The sequence below is a fragment of the Oncorhynchus mykiss genome, chromosome 9 (assembly GCF_013265735.2).
Source record: "Oncorhynchus mykiss isolate Arlee chromosome 9, USDA_OmykA_1.1, whole genome shotgun sequence".
Lineage (NCBI taxonomy): Eukaryota > Metazoa > Chordata > Actinopteri > Salmoniformes > Salmonidae > Oncorhynchus > Oncorhynchus mykiss.
This window is the reverse complement of record NC_048573.1, coordinates 16,315,734-16,342,517: the sequence shown is the minus strand read 5'-3', so window position 1 is coordinate 16,342,517 and position 26,784 is coordinate 16,315,734. Positions and strand designations below refer to the sequence as shown.

Genomic DNA, 26,784 nt, shown 5'->3' with positions numbered 1-26,784 from the left:
AATGTCGTGAAGTAAAAGTTGTCAAGTATTAATAGTAAAGTACAGATACTTTCCACCACTGATAAAAACTATTGAGCCATTGACATGCGCTTCTTTCTGCGTTGGATGGCCATAATGATCTGTCCCAGGATCCTGTCTCTGTTGTTCCTCATGTTGTCCTGGGCCTTCTCCAGGAGGTGGTCGATCTCCGGCGCACCGTAGTGAAGCTGGAATGTTTTGTAACTCTCCCTCTCCTTCTTAAACCCTTTCTCGTCTAGGAAGAGAACAGAACAATGTACATGTCTTACATCAGCTGGCTTGTGCTCAGATGGGAGGGGTGGACATATTTGAGGTGTGTCTTTAAGAAAATGTTCAGCAATGTAATAAAGTCATGACCTTTCAAAAAAGTTATATTTTGTTAGCTACGCTATAAAAACCGAATAGCATATAATTATAGCACTATGTAACAGGTATGTCAGCTACCCACTGTAATGTTAGTTGGCTACTAATACATCAAACATCCAGTATATTTACTAACTGCCCAATGTTTATTGACTTGATTATTCACGTCATTCAAAAGCTTATCTAAGTGGTATAGTGTTGCAGGTGTGTTCGTAAATTTGCTCTGGCTATCTACTCCGATTTCTGAGCACTCTCATCTGACAATGCCAGAGCACAGAATAAATACATTTACAAACGCCCAACACCCATTGTATGTAGCCGGTGTCAGTAAACGTTGGCAAAGAAGCTTAATTAAAGTGTTCTGAGAGCGAAACGCTCTGAATTTACGAACGGACAAGCTGACAACTCCCTGACACTACCGATTGAAATTATGAACAAACCCAAAGTCTAGCTAGTAATTTGTTATGCTAACAAGCTAACAAGCGGTTGCATAGCAACAGCATCAACTTCTGGTCGACATGCGAAGCGATAGTACACTCAACTGAAAGGATCCCGTTAGTTTTATACTGTAAACTAATAGTATATACATGTTAAGTATGTAGTATACAGTATGTTAGTATGGGTATTCGAACACAGCTTCTGTGTTTTTATACTTTTCAGGTCACTTCGTAAGTGGCTGAATCTCACCGGAAAAATCATCTGAGGGAGGGAAACAGCGCCCCTCTGTGTCAGTATGTGTAGCTCATGCATCTGATGCTGCCTGGACCCAAAGAGTATAACATGTTGCAGCAGTAGCATTTGATTGAGTGATGCCAGCAAGCATTTTGGACTTCCTTTATCATTGTTTTAAATAATTAACCTATCAGCATTGTTTTAAATAATTATCCTATCAGCATCGAGCTGATCTCAACTGTGGGTTATCCTAGTGCAGCAAAACGCACCCCAAGGGAGGCCAGTTTGGAATTACACCAATCAAATCCTTTCCTAAGTAAAACTTCATTTTCAGATAAATGTCAGTTTCTGGTCTGCTTGTGTTGATGTCCTGCAGTAGCTTGCTTGCTAAATCGTCCCTTTCCTAAGCCATGGATGGAGATGGGGTTTTGACTTAATTCTCTCTACAGGCCAAGGATTATGATGCCGATTCTGATGTCACCATAAATGAATATGTTGTGCCACTGGCTTGACATGATTGAGGTTCAATAGACTTGTTTCTGTGTTTACAAACATTCCCACACGAGGGCGAGGAGTGCAACCTGGTGTCAGAACAAGGGGGAGTTCTTATAGAACGCCAGCAAGAAAAGCCTCTACATGTTGCTTATGAGTGCATTTCACACTACTTTTGGATTATAATTGGATTTTAAGGTTTGTATGAATGTCCTGCTATTTCAATGATCGTTAGCATTCTAGATAACTGCTGTATCGAAAATAGTTATGTTGCAAAGATCACAACCAAATATAATCCTAGCAACTGTTCAAGCAAGAATCAAAACATCATTGTAAGCATATGAGAACCTCAAAAAGTTGTTTTGTTTAGAAGTAATAAAAACAAATCTATAATGTTTAATGGGTGAAGATGGCGATGGGCTACGCAATGCCGCCAAGAGTCACGCGCATCTGTAGGGTCTATATGTAGTCTAGTAGTCTCATGTCAACTAGCTAGCTAATTTAGCTGGGTCATGGTTGCCCATGCAAGGAAGTTAGGCAAGCAAGAATTTTAGCTCGGTAGCCTATGACAACAAAAACTAAAAGCCATAGATCGTTTTGTCTACATGAAAGAGAGGATGGCATTGGTGTTCAACTAGTCTACAAGTAGGGTGAGTCAACATTTTCCATTTTACTTGTTCACACAGACACACACAGAAATGATTACCATGGACAGCCACGTGATATTTAGCAACATTGGACTAAATTGTTTTTGGTATCTTTAAGTTTGTTTAGATTTACCATTGTGTTTTGTGTGAACCCCAGGAAGAGTAGCTGTAGCAAATGTGGCTCCTGATAAACAATACTAATGCCATCATAAAACACAGACAGTTGGTGCAGATATACAGGAAAAAGACATGACACAGAGAAAAACTAAGTCAGAAAAGGGTGTAGTCAGAGAGACAAGTATAACAGACAGAGACACTGACTACTATGATGACTACCACACACCATGGCAGTTCCGCAGGTTGAACAGGGGCATGTGCATGATGGTGGGCTCTTCAGGGCGTCGCCCCTCAAAAACGTAGCAGTCCTGAGGATGGTCTTTCTCCTTCCTTATATCCTCATTCACTGGGGGAAAGGGAAGCTTCAGCTCATCCGCGTACTTTTTGGCACTAAACACCGTCTGTCAGGAGCAGGACCAGTAGTATGGTTATGTCAATGCCCTTCTCTAAACCAGCCCTTAGTCCCTAATTCCTAGGCACTACTTCCTTCTCACTAGGCCCTACTCCCTAGGCCAGGGGTGTCACTCAGTCCAGGGAGGGCTGAGTGGCTGCAGGTTTTTGGTTTTTCAATGAAGACCTAGATAACCAGGTGAGGGGACTTCCTTACTAATTAGTGACCATTCATCAATATAGTACAAGGGTGGAGCGAAAACCCACAGACACTCCCTCCGTGGAATGACTTTGACACGTGCCCTAGTCACTACTCCCTAGAGAGTGAGCAAGAGAGGGGAGAGAGAGAGAGTCACTACTACCTAGAGAGTGAGCAAGAGAGGGGAGAGAGAGAGAGTCACTACTACCTAGAGAGTGAGCAAGAGAGGGGAGAGAGAGAGGGTCACTACTACCTAGAGAGTGAGCAAGAGAGGGGAGAGAGAGAGGGTCACTACTACCTAGAGAGTGAGCAAGAGAGGGGAGAGAGAGAGGGTCACTACTACCTAGAGAGTGAGCAAGAGAGGGGAGAGAGAGATAGGGTCACTACTACCTAGAGAGTGTGTGTGAGAGAGAGAGAGAGAGGGTCACTACTACCTAGAGAGCACACAAGAGAGAGAGAGTCACATCTACCTAGAGAGTGAGCAAGAGAGGGGAGAGAGAGAGAGTCACTACTACCTAGAGAGTGAGCAAGAGAGGGGAGAGAGAGAGAGTCACTACTACCTAGAGAGTGAGCAAGAGAGGGGAGAGAGAGAGGGTCACTACTACCTAGAGAGTGAGCAAGAGAGGGGAGAGAGAGAGGGTCACTACTACATAGAGAGTGAGCAAGAGAGGGGAGAGAGAGAGGGTCACTACTACCTAGAGAGTGAGCAAGAGAGGGGAGAGAGAGATAGGGTCACTACTACCTAGAGAGTGAGCAAGAGAGGGGAGAGAGAGATAGGGTCACTACTACCTAGAGAGTGTGTGTGAGAGAGAGAGAGAGAGAGAGAGGGTCACTACTACCTAGAGAGCACACAAGAGAGAGAGAGAGTCACATCTACCTAAAGAGCTCATTAGAGGGGAGAGAGAGAGGGTCACTACTACCTAGGCACTTCATATTCTTCTGAAAGGCTTGAATAGGAATACATGTGTGCATGTGTGTGTTTGCCTCAAATGGGTCTTCTTCGCTGAAGTCCAAGGAAATTATGAGGTCGACCTTCCTCGAAGTGCGCAGGACAGAAGGGTAGGGAGAGTTGATCTTTAACGCAGCGTCTACCAGGTGAATCTTCTCTTTGGATGCCATGCTCTCCGGAACTCTAGCATCTGGGGAGATGGAGATGGAGAGGTAAATCGAAAGGAGGGGTAGAGAGTGAGGGGGGCGTAGAGTGAGACAGGGGGGTAGAGAGCGAGCGAGCACTTAGCTAGAGCGGGGGGGGGGGGGGGGGGGTAGAGCGGGGGAGGGAGGTTAGAGAGCGAGCGTGGGCGGGAGGGTAGAGAGCGAGCGGGGGAGGGTAGAGAGAGCGAGCGAGGGGGGAGGGTAGAGAGGGAGTGCGGGGAGGGTAGAGGGGGAGAGCGGGGGAGGGAAGAGAGAACGAGCAGGCAGGGGAGGGTAGAGAGAACGAGCGAGCGGGCAGGGGAGGGTAGACAGAACGAGCATACGGGGGAGGGTAGAGAGAACGAGCAGGCGGGGGAGGGTAGAGAGAACGAGCAGGCGGGGGAGGGTAGAGAGAATGAGCAGGCGGGGGAGGGTAGAGAGAATGAGCAGGCGGGGGGGGGGTAGAGAGAATGAGCAGGCGGGGGAGGGTAGAGAGAATGAGCAGGCGGGGGAGGGTAGAGAGAATGAGCAGGCAGGGGAGGGTAGAGAGAATGAGCAGGCAGAGAAGGGTAGAGAGAATGAGCAGGCGGGGAGTGTAGAGAGAATGAGCAGGCGGGGGAGGGTAGAGAGAATGAGCAGGCAGGGGAGGGTAGAGAGAATGAGCAGGAGGGGGAGGGTAGAGAGAACGAGCGATGACTGATACTAGTTATGCTATCATGTTAGGAAGAGGTCTGATGTTACTGTACCTTGGACCTTAAAGAGGAAGTTGGACTTGGTTCCCCATTCCCATGTTTGGACCAGAGGGGAAATGTTCTGTAGAATCCACCAGCCTGGAGGAGACACACACACCAATATCAAATTATTCATATCAACTGGTCAAAAATAATCTCAGTGATGGAGAGAGCATGTATTCTGTATCCTTCTTTTAAGGGAACACCCACACACACACACACACACACAACTTCCATAGTAATCATACTGGACAGAAAGGTAATAAAAAAAACATTACCATCAAAGAACCAGGAGTTTGTTATTGACAAATTAACCGTCTGTCCCGTAGTCACCATATACTTTGATCCATCTGCAGAGGATAAAACAAGAAAGATGACCTCATGGTCTGGCATGTATCACACGGTTTGAAACAGCACGTGATAAAAATGAAGCTTCAGACATCATTGATGTTATACTTTTGATAAAGTAATACACGCATCGGCACACTGCTTCAAAGTTAGCTGCTTAGAGAATTTGACACATGCCTCAGAGTTCCAGTATCAAACCTAACATCACTAGTTAAGGTTAGGCATTAACTTTGAGTGGTTAGGATTAGGCGTTAACGTTGAGAGATTAGGATTAGGTATTAACTTGGAGTGTCTTGGATAAGGGTAAATTGAAGGTACTATCAAAATGTGTATCAGCAACAAGAATTAGCAAACAAATACACTTAAAGGACTTTTGTCAAAATTGACTCGATGCTGATTTGAACTCCTGAATTTAAGGATTCAAGTCATTGTTGTACGCCCACTCACATACCCCAATCTACCCGGCAAGCCAATCTTCCATTTGTATCCCTCTGCCGGTTGTTATTGTCTGATACATGCGTGCACACACACTTAGCCAGTAACCACTACAGCAGGAACGCGTATCCTATAAGTGACTGGGCGGCTGGACATTTTTTATTTAACTTTTATTTAACAAGGCAAGTCAGTTAAGAACAAATTCTTATTTTCAATGACAGCCTAGGAACATTGGGTTAGCTGCCTTTTCAGGGGCAGATCAACAGATTTGTACTTTGTCAGCTCGGGGATTTGAACTTGCAACATTCCAGTTAGTAGTCCAACACTCTAACCACTAGGCTACCCTGCCACCCCATGACATGATGCTGAACCACAGGGGGCTGGTGGCGGGAGAAATTGGATCATGGGTTCACTGTAATGGATGGAACTGATTGAGAAATCGTACCAAACACGTGTTTGATATGTGTTTGATACCATTCATGATGCCATTCCCAAGAAATACAATAAGCAGTCCTCTGATTTCTCCCTCCACCAGCCTCCCCTATTGGAGCTGTACTAGATACAGATGTCCACTGTTTATAACTACCTAGTACCATATACTCTCTTACACTAAGACCATATTACCACATAACCATACTCCATTTTACATCCAGGTCCCCAAACCTTCTGTAAAAAACTCAGCTCCAAGGCATCAGCTCAGTGAACTAACAAGGTCTTGAGTCATGAAGCCAAAGTCAGGTAATAGAAGTGGTAGTGTGGAAGTTAGTGTTACCTGTGCAGGTGTAGGGTCTAATGTCTCTAAGTATAAAAGTACTACATAGTGCTACCTACCTATAAAGGGTTCTTCAGTGATAACCCGTTTGGGTTTCATGTAGAACCCTATTAAGTTCTATGTAGAACCTTTTCCACAGAAGGTTATACATGGCATTTAATGGGGTTCGACAGTACATGGAACTCATAAAGGTTCTTCAAAGTGTTCTCCCAGTCAGCCAGACAAAAAAATATTTTTGGAACCGCTGTAGTTCAACGGGCTAACCTGGTGTTGGAGTAATATAATGCCTTTGTTACCGATGCAGGGGCAGCGTTTGTCCTTCCAGTCTTTTGCCCAGCTGTCTGAGGAGAGGATGAGCTCCAGACTGACTGTCTCTATGAACTTCTTTCTCTCCACCAGGCTGGTTCTCTTCCAACTCTCAGGGTCCATGTTCCACAGCATCTCACCCTTACTGCTCACAAGACCTAGAGTCATTATACACATTATCACTGGGGTCATGATTATGGTGTCTTTGTGCACTAGTGAGTGTATAAGTTTGTGTCTCACCTTCCAGTAGTTGTCCCAGTGTGGTGATGACTTCCCTTGTCTTCAGTGGATCTGGGTCCTCAGCATACTTGATCAGCTCAGACACACACCTCACCACTCGGGAGGGCACACACTCACACACCTTTACCTTCCCGCTTCTCTCAACCATATTCATGTTCTCTTTCAACATCATGCTCTCGTGCCCTGCAGAACAGAACAGGTTGGTCACGTGTAGCAGAGATGATTTGGAAACACAACCTCCTCTCATGATGAGGTAACCCTGTCTGAGACATGTAAATCTCAAGTGTCGTCCTTGGTTTTGAGGATGTCCTCTTGGCCTATTCCATTCCAGCCATTACAATGAGCCTGACCTCCTATAGCTCCTCCCGCCAGCGTCCTCTGGTCCATCTCCCATCACCAGCTAGAATGCGGTTTTACCCAATCAGCATTCAGGATTAGACCCACCCATTATAAAATGTCTACTATTGTCCTGTAGTTTGTTTACTATTGTCATGTCATTTGTCTATTATACAACGAGTGGGTCTAATCATGAATGCTGATTGGTTAAAACCACATTCCAGCCAGGGTCTATTCCACAAATTACCTAAATCCGTGACATTAAAATGCCTATTTACTCTGTTCCTTCTGACTGCACATTCCACTGTCTCATCAGCCCAGCCAGACACTTTATAAACTTGATCTCCACTATAAAAGTTTAGTTTTCAGCAGCAGAGATTTGTATAAACCTTGCTGTCTGTCTCTTTGACTTTTTCAACATTGTTTCAGATATTCAATCTCCAGCTGTCCCATAGTAATGAACGTGTTGGGTGTCGGGACGAGACAGACAGGCAGGTAGTGTTTCCCCGCCAGTCTAAATCATGAACCAGTACTATTTTCATTGATATATACATAGAAATGAATATTGAAAACAGGTCAAACGAAATGAAATGCAGCTAGTTTGCAGTCTTTCAAGCTTCAGTTTGAAGTGATGGTGTTAGCTGTGGGATGTGTCGTGGAAATTTCCTCTATTTACCAAATCATGGGAGCAAACCACACACACAAGTCAGAGTTAGTTATCAAAGTCCATCTTTAATTATATCAGCTCTATCACAATCCGGTGACTCTCAGGTAACTCAGTGTCTCTCTCTTCCACATTGCAATAGCCTTTTGACTTTCAACAGTTCAGCATCTCTAATGAAAAGTTGAGAGTCCCCACACAACGGCAAAATGGGATCCTTTATAGCAAAGATACACAGGATAAGACAGCATTGGCATAATTCATTGTTCAGCTTTGTCTCCTCTCTCAACCTCAGAACCATAAACCAATCCTCCATATCAACAGGCATATATCAAATTGTCATTTAGATACAACCAATTCTAAATACAACCAATCCTGGACAAGCTCACGCAGAGGGGAATGATTCCAGACACTGCCATCTCCGATGGGAAAACTAGGGAGTGAACTGGCACACACACAGTGGAGCAAAAGATATGTTTACACATGATGATACTTTGACCTCTCCCCTCTCTGCGGACCATGCAACTTAGTCTTGACATAGAACAGATAACTGCAACTTCACCACAGTATTATACAAAAATACCATTCTGATGAGAAGTAACTTACACACATTTGATGAATATAAAACATCTTACATATGTTACCAACAAATTCTGAATCTTCCACGACAGATGTATCCCAAAATAATTATCTTTGATTATAGTCACAGCCTTGGAGACTAAAGACATTTGGCTTGTCTCCTAAAATCCTCACAAACTTTTACAGATGCACAATCGAGAGCATTCTGTCGGGCTGTACCGCCTAGTACAGCAACTGCACCGCCCTGAACCGCAAGGCTCTCCAGAGGGAAATGAGGTCTGCACAACGCATCACCGGGGGCAAACTACCTGCCCTCCAGGACACCTACACCACCCGATGTCACAGGAAGGCCAAAAAGATCATCAAGGACAACAACCACCCGAGCCACTGCCTGTTCACCCCGCTATCATCCAGAAGGCGAGGTCAGTACAGGTGCATCAAAGCTGGGACCGAGAGACAACACATCTATCACTAACATAGAGGCTGCTGCCAACATACAGACTCAAATCACTGGCAACTTTAATAAATGGATCAATAGTCACTTTAAATAACGCCACTTTAATAATGTTTACATATCCTACATTACTCATCTCATATGTATATACTGTTCTATACCATCTACTGTATCTTGCCTCTGCCGCATGGTCATCGCTCATCCATATATTTATATGTACATATTCTTATTCCATCCCTTTACATTTGTGTGTATAAGGTAGTCGTTGTGATTTTGTTAGATTACTTGTTAGATATTACTGCACTGTCGGAACTAGAAGCACAAGCATTTCGCTACACTCGCATTAACATCTGCTAACCATGTGCATGTGACAAATAACATTTGATTTGATCCAAAAACATAGCTGTCACTAGAAAACAGCTTAAAGAAATGCAAATGCAGCTACTTTTCTGTTACTTTTAGATTTGACTGTAAGTTTGCTGTAGTTGGCTAGCAAGGAAGAGATAAGATATTTCCCAGCCAGTATGGCAATGGAACATTTAGAACCAACGACTGGGTCGCATTCATAGATACAGAACAAAAAGACTGAACGACTGGGTCGCATTCATAGATACAGAACAAAAAGACTGAACGACTGGGTCGCATTCATAGATACAGAATTAAAAGACTGAACGACTGGGTCGCATTCATAGATACAGAAGTAAAAGACTGAACGACTGGGTCGCATTCATAGATACAGAAGTAAAAGACTGAACGACTGGGTTGCATTCATAGATACAGAACAAAAAGACTGAACGACTGGGTCGCATTCATAGATACAGAAGTAAAAGACTGAACGACTGGGTTGCATTCATAGATACAGAACAAAAAGACTGAACGACTGGGTTGCATTCATAGATACAGAAGTAAAAGACTGAATGACTGGGTCGCATTCATAGATACAGAAGTAAAAGACTGAACGACTGGGTTGCATTCATAGATACAGAACAAAAAGACTGAACGACTGGGTCGCATTCATAGATACAGAAGTAAAAGACTGAACGACTGGGTTGCATTCATAGATACAGAACAAAAAATCTGAACGACTGGGTCGCATTCATAGATACAGAAGTAAAAGACTGAACGACTGGGTTGCATTCATAGATACAGAACAAAAAGACTGAACGACTGGGTCGCATTCATAGATACAGAACAAAAAGACTGAACGACTGGGTCGCATTCATAGATACAGAAGTAAAAGACTGAACGACTGGGTTGCATTCATAGATACAGAAGTAAAATACTGAACGACTGGGTCGCATTCATAGATACAGAACAAAAAGACTGAACGACTGGCTCGCATTCATAGATACAGAACAAAAAGACTGAACGACTGGGTCGCATTCATAGATACAGAACAAAAAGACTGAACGACTGGGTCGCATTCATAGATACAGAACAAAAAGACTGAACGACTGGGTCGCATTCATAGATACAGGACAAAAAGACTGAACGACTGGGTCGCATTCATAGATACAGAACAAAAAGACTGAACGACTGGGTCGCATTCATAGATACAGAACAAAAAGACTGAACGACTGGGTCGCATTCATAGATACAGAACAAAAAGACTGAACGACTGGGTCGCATTCATAGATACAGAAGTAAAAGACTGAACGACTGGGTTGCATTCATAGATACAGAACAAAAAGACTGAACGACTGGGTCGCATTCATAGATACAGAAGTAAAAGACTGAACGACTGGGTTGCATTCATAGATACAGAACAAAAAGACTGAACGACTGGGTCGCATTCATAGATACAGAAGTAAAAGACTGAACGACTGGGTTGCATTCATAGATACAGAACAAAAAGACTGAACGACTGGGTTGCATTCATAGATACAGAACAAAAAGACTGAACGACTGGGTCGCATTCATAGATACAGAAGTAAAAGACTGAACGACTGGGTCGCATTCATAGATACAGAAGTAAAATACTGAACGACTGGGTCGCATTCATAGATACAGAACAAAAAGACTGAACGACTGGGTCGCATTCATAGATACAGGACAAAAAGACTGAACGACTGGGTCGCATTCATAGATACAGAAGTAAAAGACTGATCGACTGGGTTGCATTCATAGATACAGAACAAAAATACTGAACGACTGGGTCGCATTCATAGATACAGAACGAAAAGACTGAACGACTGGGTCGCATTCATAGATACAGAAGTAAAAGACTGAACGACTGGGTCGCATTCATAGATACAGAACAAAAAGACTGAACGACTGGGTCGCATTCATAGATACAGAAGTAAAAGACTGAACGACTGGGTTGCATTCATAGATACAGAAGTAAAATACTGAACGACTGGGTCGCATTCATAGATACAGAACAAAAAGACTGAACGACTGGCTCGCATTCATAGATACAGAACAAAAAGACTGAACGACTGGGTCGCATTCATAGATACAGAACAAAAAGACTGAACGACTGGGTCGCATTCATAGATACAGGACAAAAAGACTGAACGACTGGGTCGCATTCATAGATACAGAACAAAAAGACTGAACGACTGGGTCGCATTCATAGATACAGAACAAAAAGACTGAACGACTGGGTCGCATTCATAGATACAGAACAAAAAGACTGAACGACTGGGTCGCATTCATAGATACAGAAGTAAAAGACTGAACGACTGGGTTGCATTCATAGATACAGAACAAAAAGACTGAACGACTGGGTCGCATTCATAGATACAGAAGTAAAAGACTGAACGACTGGGTCGCATTCATAGATACAGAAGTAAAATACTGAACGACTGGGTCGCATTCATAGATACAGAACAAAAAGACTGAACGACTGGGTCGCATTCATAGATACAGGACAAAAAGACTGAACGACTGGGTCGCATTCATAGATACAGAACAAAAAGACTGAACGACTGGGTCGCATTCATAGATACAGAAGTAAAAGACTGAACGACTGGGTTGCATTCATAGATACAGAAGTAAAATACTGAACGACTGGGTCGCATTCATAGATACAGAAGTAAAAGACTGAACGACTGGGTCGCATTCATAGATACAGAAGTAAAAGACTGAACGACTGGGTCGCATTCATAGATACAGAAGTAAAATACTGAACGACTGGGTCGCATTCATAGATACAGAACAAAAAGACTGAACGACTGGGTCGCATTCATAGATACAGAACAAAAAGACTGAACGACTGGGTCGCATTCATAGATACAGAACAAAAAGACTGAACGACTGGGTCGCATTCATAGATACAGAAGTAAAATACTGAACGACTGGGTCGCATTCATAGATACAGAACAAAAAGACTGAACGACTGGGTCGCATTCATAGATACAGAAGTAAAAGACTGAACGACTGGGTCGCATTCATAGATACAGAACAAAAAGACTGAACGACTGGGTCGCATTCATAGATACAGAAGACAAAGACTGAACGACTGGGTCGCATTCATAGATACAGAACAAAAAGACTGAACGACTGGGTCGCATTCATAGATACAGAACAAAAAGACTGAACGACTGGGTCACATTCATAGATACAGAACAAAAATACTGAACGACTGGGTCGCATTCATAGATACAGAACAAAAAGACTGAACGACTGGGTCGCATTCATAGATACAGAACAAAAAGACTGAACGACTGGGTCGCATTCATAGATACAGAACAAAAAGACTGAACGACTGGGTCGCGTCTTTAGCAACTGAACCTATCGAATTAACGACCAACCTGCCACGCCCTGACCTTAGAGAACGTTTTATTCTCTAATGTGGTTAGGTCGGGGTGTGACTAGGGTGGGTACTCTAGTTTTTGTATTTCTATGTTGGCCTGGTATGGTTCCAAATCAGAGGCAGCTGTCTATTGTTGTCTCTGATTGGGGATCATTTTTAGGCAGCCGTTTCCCACTGGGTTTTTGTGGGATCTTGTTTTTGTGTAGAGCCTGTGAAAATTGCATTTACTTCACTTCTGTTTGTTTTTGGTGAGTTTCATTTATTAAAACATGTGGAACTCTACGCACGCTGCGCCTTGGTCCATTTATTCCAATGACCGTGACACAACCGGCTTGGGTAGAAACCCTAGATATGTGTTGGGACTATATCTTCTGGAAGGATGAAATAGTATGAATAAATTCATCAAATTAAATGTTTTAATGAAAATATGTCAATCATTTTTTTAATATGTTGGTAACCCGTTGTGATAATGGCCTCGACTTTGTCTCCAGTCTAGCAACACCCAAAGACCGGCTTCTAGGTATTGTCGTGTAGTTTATTGTCTAGTATTGTCCTGTAGATTATTGTCTAGTATTGTCCTGTAGTTTATTGTCTAGTATTGTCCTGTAGTTTATTGTCTAGTATTGTCTTGTAGTTTATGGTCTAGTATTGTCCTGTAGATTATGGTCTAGTATTGTCCTGTAGTTTATTGTCTAGTATTGTCCTGTAGTTTATTGTCTAGTATTGTCTTGTAGGTTATGGTCTAGTATTGTCCTGTAGTTTATTGTCTAGGATTGTCCTGTAGATTATGGTCTAGTATTGTCCTGTAGTTTATTGTCTAGTAGTGTCCTGTAGATTATGGTCTAGTATTGTCCTGTAGGTTATGGTCTAGTATTGTCCTGTAGTTTATTGTCTAGGATTGTCCTGTAGTTCATTGTTTAGTATTGTCCTGTAGTTTGTTGTCTAGTATTGTCCTGTAGATTATGGTCTAGTATTGTTCTGTAGATTATTGTCTAGTATTGTCTTGTAGTTTTTTGTCTAGTTTTGTCCTGTAGTTTATGGTCTAGTATTGTCCTGTAGTTTATGGTCTATTATTGTCCTGTAGTTTATTGTCTATTATTGTCTTGTAGTTTATGGTTTAGTATTGTCCTGTAGATTATTGTCTAGTATTGTCCTGTAGTTTATGGTCTAGTATTGTCCTGTAGTTTATTGTCTAGGATTGTCCTGTAGTTCATTGTTTAGTATTGTCCTGTAGTTTGTTGTCTAGTATTGTCCTGTAGATTATGGTCTAGTATTGTTCTGTAGATTATGGTCTAGTATTGTCTTGTAGTTTTTTGTCTAGCTTTGTCCTGTAGTTTATGGTCTAGTATTGTCCTGTAGTTTATTGTCTAGTATTGTCCTGTAGTTTATGGTCTAGTATTGTCTTGTAGTTTTTTGTCTAGATTTGTCCTGTAGTTTATGGTCTAGTATTGTCCTGTAGTTTATGGTCTAGTATTGTCCTGTAGTTTGTTGTCTAGTATTGTCCTGTAGATTATGGTCTAGTATTGTCCTGTAGATTATGGTCTAGTATTGTCCTGTAGTTTTTTGTCTAGCTTTGTCCTGTAGTTTATGGTCTAGTATTGTCCTGTAGTTTATGGTCTAGTATTGTCCTGTAGTTTATGGTCTAGTATTGTCCTGTAGTTTATTGTCTAGTATTGTCTTGTAGTTTATGGTCTAGTATTGTCCTGTAGATTATTGTCTAGTATTGTCCTGTAGTTTATGGTCTAGTATTGTGCTTTTGTTTATTGTCTAGTATTCTCCAGTAGTTTATTGTCTAGTATTGTTCTCTAGTTTGTCAGGAAATGTCCTCTAGTTTATTGTCTAGTATTGTCCTGTAGTTTATTGTCTAGTATTGTGCTCTAGTTTGTCTAGTATTGTCCTCTAGTTTATGGTCTAGTAGTGTCCTGTAGTTTATTGTCTAGTATTGTCCTGTAGTTTATGGTCTAGTATTGTCCTGTAGTTAATTGCCTAGTATTGTCATGTAGTTAATTGTCTAGTATTGTCTGGTATGTTATTGTCTAGTATTGTCTGGTATGTTATTGTCTAGTATTGTCATGTAGTTAATTGTGTAGTATTGTCATGTAGTTAATTGTTTAGTTTTGTCTGCTATGTTATTGTCTAGTATTGTCATGTAGTTAATTGTCTAGTATTGTCATGTAGTTAATTGTCTAGTATTGGCATGTAGTTAATTGTCTAGTATTGTCATGTGGTTAATTGTCTGGTATTGTCATGTAGTTCATTGTCTAGTATTGTCATGTAGTTAATTGACTAGTATTGTCATGAAGTTAATTGTCTAGTATTGTCATGTAGTTAATTGTCTAGTATTGGCATATAGTTAATTGTCTAGTATTGGCATGTAGTTAATTGTCTAGTATTGGCATGTAGTTAATTGTCTAGTATTGGCATGTAGTTAATTGTCTAGTATTGTCATGTAGGTACTGTAATTGTCTAGTATTGTCATGTAGTTAATTGTCTAGTATTGTCATGTAGTTAATTGTCTAGTATTGTCATGTAGTTAATTGTCTAGTATTGTCATGTAGTTAATTGTCTAGTATTGTCATGTAGTTAATTGACTAGTATTGTCATGTAGTTAATTGTCTAGTATTGGCATGTAGTTAATTGTCTAGTATTGGCATGTAGTTAATTGTCTAGTATTGGTATGTAGTTAATTGTCTAGTATTGGCATGTAGTTAATTGTCTAGTATTGTCATGTAGTTAATTGTCTAGTATTGTCCACTACTTTATTGTCTAGTATTGGCATGTAGTTAATTGTCTAGTATTGTCCTGTAGTTTATTGTCTAGGATTGTCCTGTAGTTCATTGTTTAGTATTGTCCTGTAGTTTGTTGTTTAGTATTGTCCTGTAGATTATGGTCTAGTATTGTTCTGTAGATTATTGTCTAGTATTGTCTTGTAGTTTTTTGTCTAGTTTTGTCCTGTAGTTTATGGTCTAGTATTGTCCTGTAGTTTATGGTCTATTATTGTCCTGTAGTTTATTGTCTATTATTGTCTTGTAGTTTATGGTTTAGTATTGTCCTGTAGATTATTGTCTAGTATTGTCCTGTAGTTTATGGTCTAGTATTGTCCTGTAGTTTATTGTCTAGGATTGTCCTGTAGTTCATTGTTTAGTATTGTCCTGTAGTTTGTTGTCTAGTATTGTCCTGTAGATTATGGTCTAGTATTGTTCTGTAGATTATGGTCTAGTATTGTCTTGTAGTTTTTTGTCTAGCTTTGTCCTGTAGTTTATGGTCTAGTATTGTCCAGTAGTTTATTGTCTAGTATTGTCCTGTAGTTTATGGTCTAGTATTGTCTTGTAGTTTTTTGTCTAGCTTTGTCCTGTAGTTTATGGTCTAGTATTGTCCTGTAGTTTATGGTCTAGTATTGTCCTGTAGTTTGTTGTCTAGTATTGTCCTGTAGATTATGGTCTAGTATTGTCCTGTAGATTATGGTCTAGTATTGTCTTGTAGTTTTTTGTCTAGCTTTGTCCTGTAGTTTATGGTCTAGTATTGTCCTGTAGTTTATGGTCTAGTATTGTCCTGTAGTTTATGGTCTAGAATTGTCCTGTACTTTATTGTCTAGTATTGTCTTGTAGTTTATGGTCTAGTATTGTCCTGTAGATTATTGTCTAGTATTGTCCTGTAGTTTATGGTCTAGTATTGTCCTGTAGATTATGGTCTAGTAGTGTCCTGTAGTTTATTGTCTAGTATTGTCCTGTAGTTTATTGTCTAGTATTGTCCTGTAGATTATTGTCTAGTATTGTCCTGTAGTTTATTGTCTAGTATTGTCCTGTAGATTATTGTCTAGTATTGTCCTGTAGTTTATGGTCTAGTATTGTGCTTTTGTTTATTGTCTAGTATTCTCCAGTAGTTTATTGTCTAGTATTGTTCTCTAGTTTGTCAGGAAATGTCCTCTAGTTTATTGTCTAGTATTGTCCTGTAGTTTATTGTCTAGTATTGTGCTCTAGTTTGTCTAGTATTGTCCTCTAGTTTATGGTCTAGTAGTGTCCTGTAGTTTATTGTCTAGTATTGTCCTGTAGTTTATGGTCTAGTAGTGTCCTGTAGTTTATTGTCTAGTATTGTCCTGTAGTTTATTGTCTAGTATTGTCTGGAATGTTTTTGTCTAGTATTGTCATGTAGTTAATTGCCTAGTATTGTCATGTAGTTAATTGTCTAGTATTGTCTGGTATGTTATTGTCTAGTATTGTCATGTAGTTAATTGTCTAGTATTGTCATGTAGTTAATTGTCTAGTATTGTCATGTAGTTAATTGTGTAGTATTGTCATGTAGTTAATTGTTTAGTTTTGTCTGCTATGTTATTGTCTAGTATTGTCATGTAGTTAATTGTCTAGTATTGTCATGTAGTTAATTGTCTAGTATTGTCATGTAGTTAATTGTCTAGTATTGGCATGTAGTTAATTGTCTAGTATTGTCATGTGGTTAATTGTCTAGTATTGTCATGTAGTTCATTGTCTAGTATTGTCATGTAGTTAATTGACTAGTATTGTCATGTAGTTAATTGTCTAGTATTGTCATGTAGTTAATTGTCTAGTATTGGCATGTAGTTAATTGTCTAGTATTGGCATGTAGTTAATTGTCTAGTATTGGCATGTAGTTAATTGTCTAGTATTGGCATGTAGTTCATTGTCTAGTATTGTCATGTAGGTACTGTAATTGTCTAGTATTGTCATGTAGTTAATTGTCTAGTATTGTCATGTAGTTAATTGTCTAGTATTGTCATGTAGTTAATTGTCTAGTATTGTCATGTAGTTAATTGTCTAGTATTGTCATGTAGTTAATTGACTAGTATTGTCATGTAGTTAATTGTCTAGTATTGGCATGTAGTTAATTGTCTAGTATTGGCATGTAGTTAATTGTCTAGTATTGGCATGTAGTTAATTGTCTAGTATTGTCATGTAGTTAATTGTCTAGTATTGTCCACTACTTTATTGTCTAGTATTGGCATGTAGTTAATTGTCTAGTATTGTCATGTAGTTAATTGTCTAGTATTGGCATGTAGTTAATTGTCTAGTATTGTCATGTAGTTAATTGTCTAGTATTGTCCACTACTTTATTGTCTAGTATTGGCATGTAGTTAATTGTCTAGTATTGTCATGTAGTTAATTGTCTAGTATTGGCATGTAGTTAATTGTCTAGTATTGGCATGTAGTTAATTGTCTAGTATTGTCATGTAGGTACTGTAATTGTCTAGTATTGTCATGTAGTTAATTGTCTAGTATTGTCATGTAGTTAATTGTCTAGTATTGTCATGTAGTTAATTGTCTTGTATTGTCATGTAGTTAATTGTCTAGTATTGTCATGTAGTTAATTGACTAGTATTGTCATGTAGTTAATTGTCTAGTATTGGCATGTAGTTAATTGTCTAGTATTGGCATGTAGTTAATTGTCTAGTATTGGCATGTAGTTAATTGTCTAGTATTGGCATGTAGTTAATTGTCTAGTATTGTCATGTAGTTAATTGTCTAGTATTGTCCACTACTTTATTGTCTAGTATTGGCATGTAGTTAATTGTCTAGTATTGTCCTGTAGTTTATTGTCTAGGATTGTCCTGTAGTTCATTGTTTAGTATTGTCCTGTAGTTTGTTGTCTAGTATTGTCCTGTAGATTATGGTCCAGTATTGTTCTGTAGATTATTGTCTAGTATTGTCTTGTAGTTTTTTGTCTAGTTTTGTCCTGTAGTTTATGGTCTAGTATTGTCCTGTAGTTTATGGTCTATTATTGTCCTGTAGTTTATTGTCTATTATTGTCTTGTAGTTTATGGTTTAGTATTGTCCTGTAGATTATTTTCTAGTATTGTCCTGTAGTTTATGGTCTAGTATTGTCCTGTAGTTTATTGTCTAGGATTGTCCTGTAGTTCATTGTTTAGTATTGTCCTGTAGTTTGTTGTCTAGTATTGTCCTGTAGATTATGGTCTAGTATTGTTCTGTAGATTATGGTCTAGTATTGTCTTGTAGTTTTTTGTCTAGCTTTGTCCTGTAGTTTATGGTCTAGTATTGTCCTGTAGTTTATTGTCTAGTATTGTCCTGTAGTTTATGGTCTAGTATTGTCTTGTAGTTTTTTGTCTAGCTTTGTCCTGTAGTTTATGGTCTAGTATTGTCCTGTAGTTTATGGTCTAGTATTGTCCTGTAGTTTGTTGTCTAGTATTGTCCTGTAGATCATGGTCTAGTATTGTCCTGTAGATTATGGTCTAGTATTGTCTTGTAGTTTTTTGTCTAGCTTTGTCCTGTAGTTTATGGTCTAGTATTGTCCTGTAGTTTATGGTCTGGTATTGTCCTGTAGTTTATGATCTAGTATTGTCCTGTAGTTTATTGTCTAGTATTGTCTTGTAGTTTATGGTCTAGTATTGTCCTGTAGATTATTGTCTAGTATTGTCCTGTAGTTTATGGTCTAGTATTGTGCTTTTGTTTATTGTCTAGTATTCTCCAGTAGTTTATTGTCTAGTATTGTTCTCTAGTTTGTCAGGAAATGTCCTCTAGTTTATTGTCTAGTATTGTCCTGTAGTTTATTGTCTAGTATTGTGCTCTAGTTTGTCTAGTATTGTCCTCTAGTTTATGGTCTAGTAGTGTCCTGTAGTTTATTGTCTAGTATTGTCCTGTAGTTTATGGTCTAGTATTGTCCTGTAGTTTATTGTCTAGTATTGTCTGGAATGTTATTGTCTAGTATTGTCATGTAGTTAATTGCCTAGTATTGTCATGTAGTTAATTGTCTAGTATTGTCTGGTATGTTATTGTCTAGTATTGTCATGTAGTTAATTGTCTAGTATTGTCATGTAGTTAATTGTCTAGTATTGTCATGTAGTTAATTGTCTAGTATTGTCATGTAGTTAATTGTGTAGTATTGTCATGTAGTTTATTGTTTAGTTTTGTCTGCTATGTTATTGTCTAGTATTGTCATGTAGTTAATTGTCTAGTATTGTCATGTAGTTAATTGTCTAGTATTGGCATGTAGTTAATTGTCTAGTATTGTCATGTGGTTAATTGTCTAGTATTGTCATGTAGTTCATTGTCTAGTATTGTCATGTAGTTAATTGACTAGTATTGTCATGTAGTTAATTGTCTAGTATTGTCATGTAGTTAATTGTCTAGTATTGGCATGTAGTTAATTGTCTAGTATTGGCATGTAGTTAATTGTCTAGTATTGGCATGTAGTTAATTGTCTAGTATTGGCATGTAGTTCATTGTCTAGTATTGTCATGTAGGTACTGTAATTGTCTAGTATTGTCCACTACTTTATTGTCTAGTATTGGCATGTAGTTAATTGTCTAGTATTGTCATGTAGTTAATTGTCTAGTATTGGCATGTAGTTAATTGTCTAGTATTGTCATGTAGTTAATTGTCTAGTATTGTCCACTACTTTATTGTCTAGTATTGGCATGTAGTTAATTGTCTAGTATTGTCATGTAGTTAATTGTCTAGTATTGGCATGTAGTTAATTGTCTAGTATTGGCATGTAGTTAATTGTCTAGTATTGTCATGTAGGTACTGTAATTGTCTAGTATTGTCATGTAGTTAATTGTCTAGTATTGTCATGTAGTTAATTGTCTAGTATTGTCATGTAGTTAATTGTCTTGTATTGTCATGTAGTTAATTGTCTAGTATTGTCATGTAGTTAATTGACTAGTATTGTCATGTAGTTAATTGTCTAGTATTGGCATGTAGTTAATTGTCTAGTATTGGCATGTAGTTAATTGTCTAGTATTGGCATGTAGTTAATTGTCTAGTATTGGCATGTAGTTAATTGTCTAGTATTGTCATGTAGTTAATTGTCTAGTATTGTCCACTACTTTATTGTCTAGTATTGGCATGTAGTTAATTGTCTAGTATTGTCCTGTAGTTTATTGTCTAGTATTGTCCTGTAGTTCATTGTTTAGTATTGTCCTGTAGTTTGTTGTCTAGTATTGTCCTGTAGATTATGGTCTAGTATTGTTCTGTAGATTATTGTCTAGTATTGTCTTGTAGTTTTTTGTCTAGTTTTGTCCTGTAGTTTATGGTCTAGTATTGTCCTGTAGTTTATGGTCTATTATTGTCCTGTAGTTTATTGTCTATTATTGTCTTGTAGTTTATGGTTTAGTATTGTCCTGTAGATTATTGTCTAGTATTGTCCTGTAGTTTATGGTCTAGTATTGTCCTGTAGTTTATTGTCTAGGATTGTCCTGTAGTTCATTGTTTAGTATTGTCCTGTAGTTTGTTGTCTAGTATTGTCCTGTAGATTATGGTCTAGTATTGTTCTGTAGATTATGGTCTAGTATTGTCTTGTAGTTTTTTGTCTAGCTTTGTCCTGTAGTTTATGGTCTAGTATTGTCCTGTAGTTTATTGTCTAGTATTGTCCTGTAGTTTATGGTCTAGTATTGTCCTGTAGTTTTTTGTCTAGCTTTGTCCTGTAGTTTATGGTCTAGTATTGTCCTGTAGTTTATGGTCTAGTATTGTCCTGTAGTTTGTTGTCTAGCATTGTCCTGTAGATCATGGTCTAGTATTGTCCTGTAGATTATGGTCTAGTATTGTCTTGTAGTTTTTTGTCTAGCTTTGTCCTGTAGTTTATGGTCTAGTATTGTCCTGTAGTTTATGGTCTAGTATTGTCCTGTAGTTTATGGTCTAGTATTGTCCTGTAGTTTATTGTCTAGTATTGTCTTGTAGTTTATGGTCTAGTATTGTCCTGTAGATTATTGTCTAGTATTGTCCTGTAGTTTATGGTCTAGTATTGTCCTGTAGATTATTGTCTAGTATTGTCCTGTAGTTTATGGTCTAGTATTGTGCTTTTGTTTATTGTCTAGTATTCTCCAGTAGTTTATTGTCTAGTATTGTTCTCTAGTTTGTCAGGAAATGTCCTCTAGTTTATTGTCTAGTATTGTCCTGTAGTTTATTGTCTAGTATTGTGCTCTAGTTTGTCTAGTATTGTCCTCTAGTTTATGGTCTAGTAGTGTCCTGTAGTTTATTGTCTAGTATTGTCCTGTAGTTTATGGTCTAGTATTGTCATGTAGTTTATTGTCTAGTATTGTCTGGAATGTTATTGTCTAGTATTGTCATGTAGTTAATTGCCTAGTATTGTCATGTAGTTAATTGTCTAGTATTGTCTGGTATGTTATTGTCTAGTATTGTCATGTAGTTAATTGTCTAGTATTGTCATGTAGTTAATTGTCTAGTGTTGTCATGTAGTTAATTGTCTAGTATTGTCATGTAGTTAATTGTGTAGTATTGTCATGTAGTTAATTGTTTAGTTTTGTCTGCTATGTTATTGTCTAGTATTGTCATGTAGTTAATTGTCTAGTATTGTCATGTAGTTAATTGTCTAGTATTGGCATGTAGTTAATTGTCTAGTATTGTCATGTGGTTAATTGTCTAGTATTGTCATGTAGTTCATTGTCTAGTATTGTCATGTAGTTAATTGACTAGTATTGTCATGTAGTTAATTGTCTAGTATTGTCATGTAGTTAATTGTCTAGTATTGGCATGTAGTTAATTGTCTAGTATTGGCATGTAGTTAATTGTCTAGTATTGGCATGTAGTTAATTGTCTAGTATTGGCATGTAGTTCATTGTCTAGTATTGTCATGTAGGTACTGTAATTGTCTAGTATTGTCATGTAGTTAATTGTCTAGTATTGTCATGTAGTTAATTGTCTAGTATTGTCATGTAGTTAATTGTCTAGTATTGTCATGTAGTTAATTGTCTAGTATTGTCATGTAGTTAATTGACTAGTATTGTCATGTAGTTAATTGTCTAGTATTGGCATGTAGTTAATTGTCTAGTATTGGCATGTAGTTAATTGTCTAGTATTGGCATGTAGTTAATTGTCTAGTATTGTCATGTAGTTAATTGTCTAGTATTGTCCACTACTTTATTGTCTAGTATTGGCATGTAGTTAATTGTCTAGTATTGTCATGTAGTTAATTGTCTAGTATTGGCATGTAGTTAATTGTCTAGTATTGTCATGTAGTTAATTGTCTAGTATTGTCCACTACTTTATTGTCTAGTATTGGCATGTAGTTAATTGTCTAGTATTGTCATGTAGTTAATTGTCTAGTATTGGCATGTAGTTAATTGTCTAGTATTGGCATGTAGTTAATTGTCTAGTATTGTCATGTAGTTAATTGTCTAGTATTGTCATGTAGTTAATTGTCTAGTATTGTCATGTAGGTACTGTAATTGTCTAGTATTGTCATGTAGTTAATTGTCTAGTATTGTCATGTAGTTAATTGTCTAGTATTGTCATGTAGTTAATTGTCTAGTATTGTCATGTAGTTAATTGTCTAGTATTGTCATGTAGGTACTGTAATTGTCTAGTATTGTCATGTAGTTAATTGTCTAGTATTGTCCACTACTTTATTGTCTACTATTGTTTTGGAGTATTGTTTTATGTTTGTGCTTCTTTTTGATTGAAGGTGATTCTCTTCATTGTTGTTTCTTTGTGTTTCTGTACTGGGTCTGTTCCTGGGTTGTATTATACATACAGGCACTATGTTCATTTTTATTCTTTCTTCTTGACTTTTCTTTTACATTTTCTCTCTAACATTGTCTGATGGAGGTTTTATCGTCTGGTTGGTTGGGAGTAAGGGGAGGGGTGAAAGACTACCGTATTGCAAAAAGTCTTACCTAATTAAAAACATTTAAGATATTTATCACAAATGAATGCAAAGGAACATTGTTTCAGTGACCCCCCCCCCCCCCTCCTCACACACTAGCCTTGCAGGCTAACTAGCATGCTGCGTTGAAGCTTACCTCGCAGTAAGTCCCAGATCCATTGTAATACCTCCGCATTGTTCCTCTGAGTATCTGCAATGGCACTCCCACAGATACCTGCCCAGCAACAACAAACAAACAGCAATTCATCATCTATAAGAGTTTGGGGAAAAAAAACTATGATATCAACACTGGGGACAAAGTTTTGTGTGTGTGTGTGTGTGTGTGTGTGTGTGTGTGTGTGTGTGTGTGTGTGTGTGTGTGTGTGTGTGTGTTTGTATGCATGTGGGGGGGTATGTTTGCGTGCGTGTGTGGTTGTGTGCATGTGCTTCTGTGTGTATCTGTGCGTGCCCCACCTTGCAGCAGAACCATGTCCATTTCCTTCCTCTTCTCTCTCATAGCTCCACCTTCAAACTGGCTCCCAAGACAGGAAGTGGAGACGAAAGCTCCCAATCCGGAGAAGCCACTCTCGTGGGGGGTCATCTCAAACCACACCCCTACAGACAACAGTGTGGAAAAATGATCTGAAATGACGCCCTATTCACAATATAGTGCACCACTTCTGAGCAGAGCCCAATTGGGACTCAGACTAATGCTTGGCTTGCTTTTTGGGCATCTACAGTAAAGTGTTTGTTCATATTGTATCAATTGTTTATATTATTTGTGTGGTTCTGGTCGTAAAACACTTTGAAACAATTGTCTTTGTAAAAAGCTCAATACAAATACATTTGATTGATTGATGCTGCGTTCACAGTGCACTCGGAGCTCTGAAACGTTCGACTTGGAACCTCGTTTTACAAAGATGATACCCAAGTATCAGAATCAAGCAACAGGAGCTTTACGCAAATAACATTAATTTTAACTCTGAAGTTTGAATGAACGTCTCATAACAGTCACCTTTAGTGCAGCCCAGTCTTTTGTGCTCCAGTTCTATGGCGCTGTAGATGGGGTAGGGGTTGGTGCTGTTCCTGTGAGCTTCTTCAGAGAGACGGCGAGTGTTCATCTGATACAGGAGACAGAGAACAAAATGGAAGAGATGGGGGGAAATGGGGGGAGAGATGGGGGAGAGAAGGGTGGGGGAGTATTCAGCTCAACAGAGGGAGAGAAAGAGAGAAAGACAAATGGACACACATACATAAACCATACACTGACGTCCACACACACTGGCTGGCAGACAGAAAGATAGACAGACAGATATACAGAAACACCCGCACACATGCTGGCAGACAGACACAAACACACACTGACAGACAGACACACAGGCAAACAGGCAGATAGGCAGACACACACACACACACACATAATAGCAAATAGACAGACAGACAGACAGACAGACAGACAGACAGACAGACAGACAGACACGGAAACACAAACACAACCATACACTGACCTCTTTCATGAAATAGGAGGCAGTGAAGGCGCCCCAGAAGTCAGTGAGGTTGAAGTCCTGGTTTTCTTCTTTCCTCAATTTCAGCCACTCCACAGCTTTGCTCAAGTTCACTGTAGGACCCTTCAGCGTCTTTATCACCTCATCACAACGCTTATTCAATGACCAATCTGGATCGCTGTACAGGGATGACATGCACCTGTGTGTGTGTGTGTGTGTGTGTGTGTGTGTGTGTGTGTGTGTGTGTGTCAGTGATTGGGTGAGTGATTTTGAGGGAGGGAGAGAGATAGAGAAAAATGATTTGTTTTAGGTCATTCAAAATGAACTTTCCTGCTAAGAATAATAGTAAATAAGTGTGTGTGTGTGTGTGTGTGTGTGTGTGTGTGTGTGTGTGTGTGTGTGTACCAGGTGGTGCCTGACACCCCACACATGTAGAGGAGGCTGCCCAGCAGGTTGTCCTGTTCCAGCTGATGCAGAGATCCCAGCATGCCCACTGCTGCCCTCTCTCCTCCACCTGACCCCAGCAACGCTATGTTAGGAACATCCTCCTGAGAGATGGGGAGAGAGAGACAGAGAGAAACAGACAGTGACAGAGAGAGATAGAGACAAAAAAAGAAAGATAGAATTAAAAAAGGGATCAAATCTACAGAATTTCTCATCAGTGTCCCATCATATTTTAAATAAGAACGAAGGGGGGGTTGGGCTAACAACAGGCAGCTGGAGACAAAGGAGTGGGGAGTGGGCTCCGTATGTAGTTGGCTGTGGAGAGAGGGAGGAGTTAGAGAAAGAGCATGAGTACCAGAGATAGTGATCGATAGAGAAGACAGGACTACCCACCAGTTCACAGTTGAAACCCTGACCTTTCAGCCACTTCTTAATCTGAGTCTTCCTCAACGTCACGTATTTTCCCTCCTCGTCATTGATGGAGTGAGACAGACGCAGAGTCTGACAGAATGAATGAAATAGAAAAATATATGTGTACAGGATATTACTTCATGATGATATAGTTTGGTGAACTCAAGTGTTGAAAGCTAAGAAAAAATATTTTATTCAATGTCTTTTATTGAGCCAAGTAACATGCATTTCATAAAAAGCTATTTTAAGATAAATAAAACATAATTCTGACAGCTTATACTCTTTGTCAGAAAAGTATGTATTATTCCTTATTTCTGGATGCATATTCATAGCTATGTATTACAGTACAGTTTGGTATGTTACAGAGAAATGTCATCCTTATATTGTGTAAATATCAACATAATGAAGTAAGTTTTCTTTCAATATGATTTAATTTGGTGAGTTTAGTATTGACAGCAACAGAAAAGGGTTGTGTATATTGTGTATATTTAAGCGATATCAGCAATGCAGTAGCAAAGTATTTGACGAGAACCAAACATAATATTGTGTGGTTTATTTCAGACAAATGTCCTACTATATTGTGATGATGAGTTTCTTACCTCAGGAGTATCTGTTTGTTTCAACATTGTTCTCTCTGAGTCCACTAAAACAGATCCTTTAAACACAAACCAATCCCTTGGTTTTTCTGCATGTCATAGGGTCAGAAAACTCTCAATAAGATGTTATTTGGGTTAAATAAATATTATAATACTAATAACAGTACTGTGAAATTCAATTACTCTAAATTATCACATTTGTGTCCAAGGACTTATAGTACTCAGTTGAAACCCAAAGACATTCTAATATATATTTTTTATGTCCTAAACACGTCTATCAATCTGACTGCAAAACTAGATGCCAAAGACTTTAGACTGATTTGAATAAAGGTCACCTGCATCATTCTATTACACAACAATCAACCATATTTATTGATACAGCACTTTTTACAAAGACAGATTGTCACAAATGGATTTACAACATGAACAATTTAATATATATAAACAATAAAACACACAAAGTCTACATGCAGTGTTTAGACAGAGAAGTCTTACCAGAGATGTACAGTACAGCAGACTAGTCAAACCTTAATCTTCACCTCCAGTTGATCTCCTATTGATCTCCACACTCTAGTCCCGTCCTCTGTCAT

General features: G+C 38.9%; 1 protein-coding gene across 1 annotated transcript; it reads right to left on the bottom strand.

The window, feature by feature from the left end:
* On the bottom strand, positions 1-26,784 carry LOC110532939 (cytosolic phospholipase A2 zeta). The gene is made up of 14 exons (XM_036989262.1): positions 26,722-26,784; positions 25,581-25,688; positions 25,149-25,291; positions 24,747-24,942; positions 24,254-24,359; positions 23,713-23,853; positions 23,396-23,473; positions 6,862-7,044; positions 6,612-6,779; positions 5,039-5,110; positions 4,776-4,859; positions 3,883-4,037; positions 2,536-2,710; positions 1-253 (listed from the first exon to the last, which is right to left on the bottom strand). The coding sequence occupies exons 1-14, from the start codon at positions 26,782-26,784 to the stop codon at positions 69-71; spliced, it is 1,857 nt and encodes a 618-aa protein (XP_036845157.1). The 3' UTR covers positions 1-68.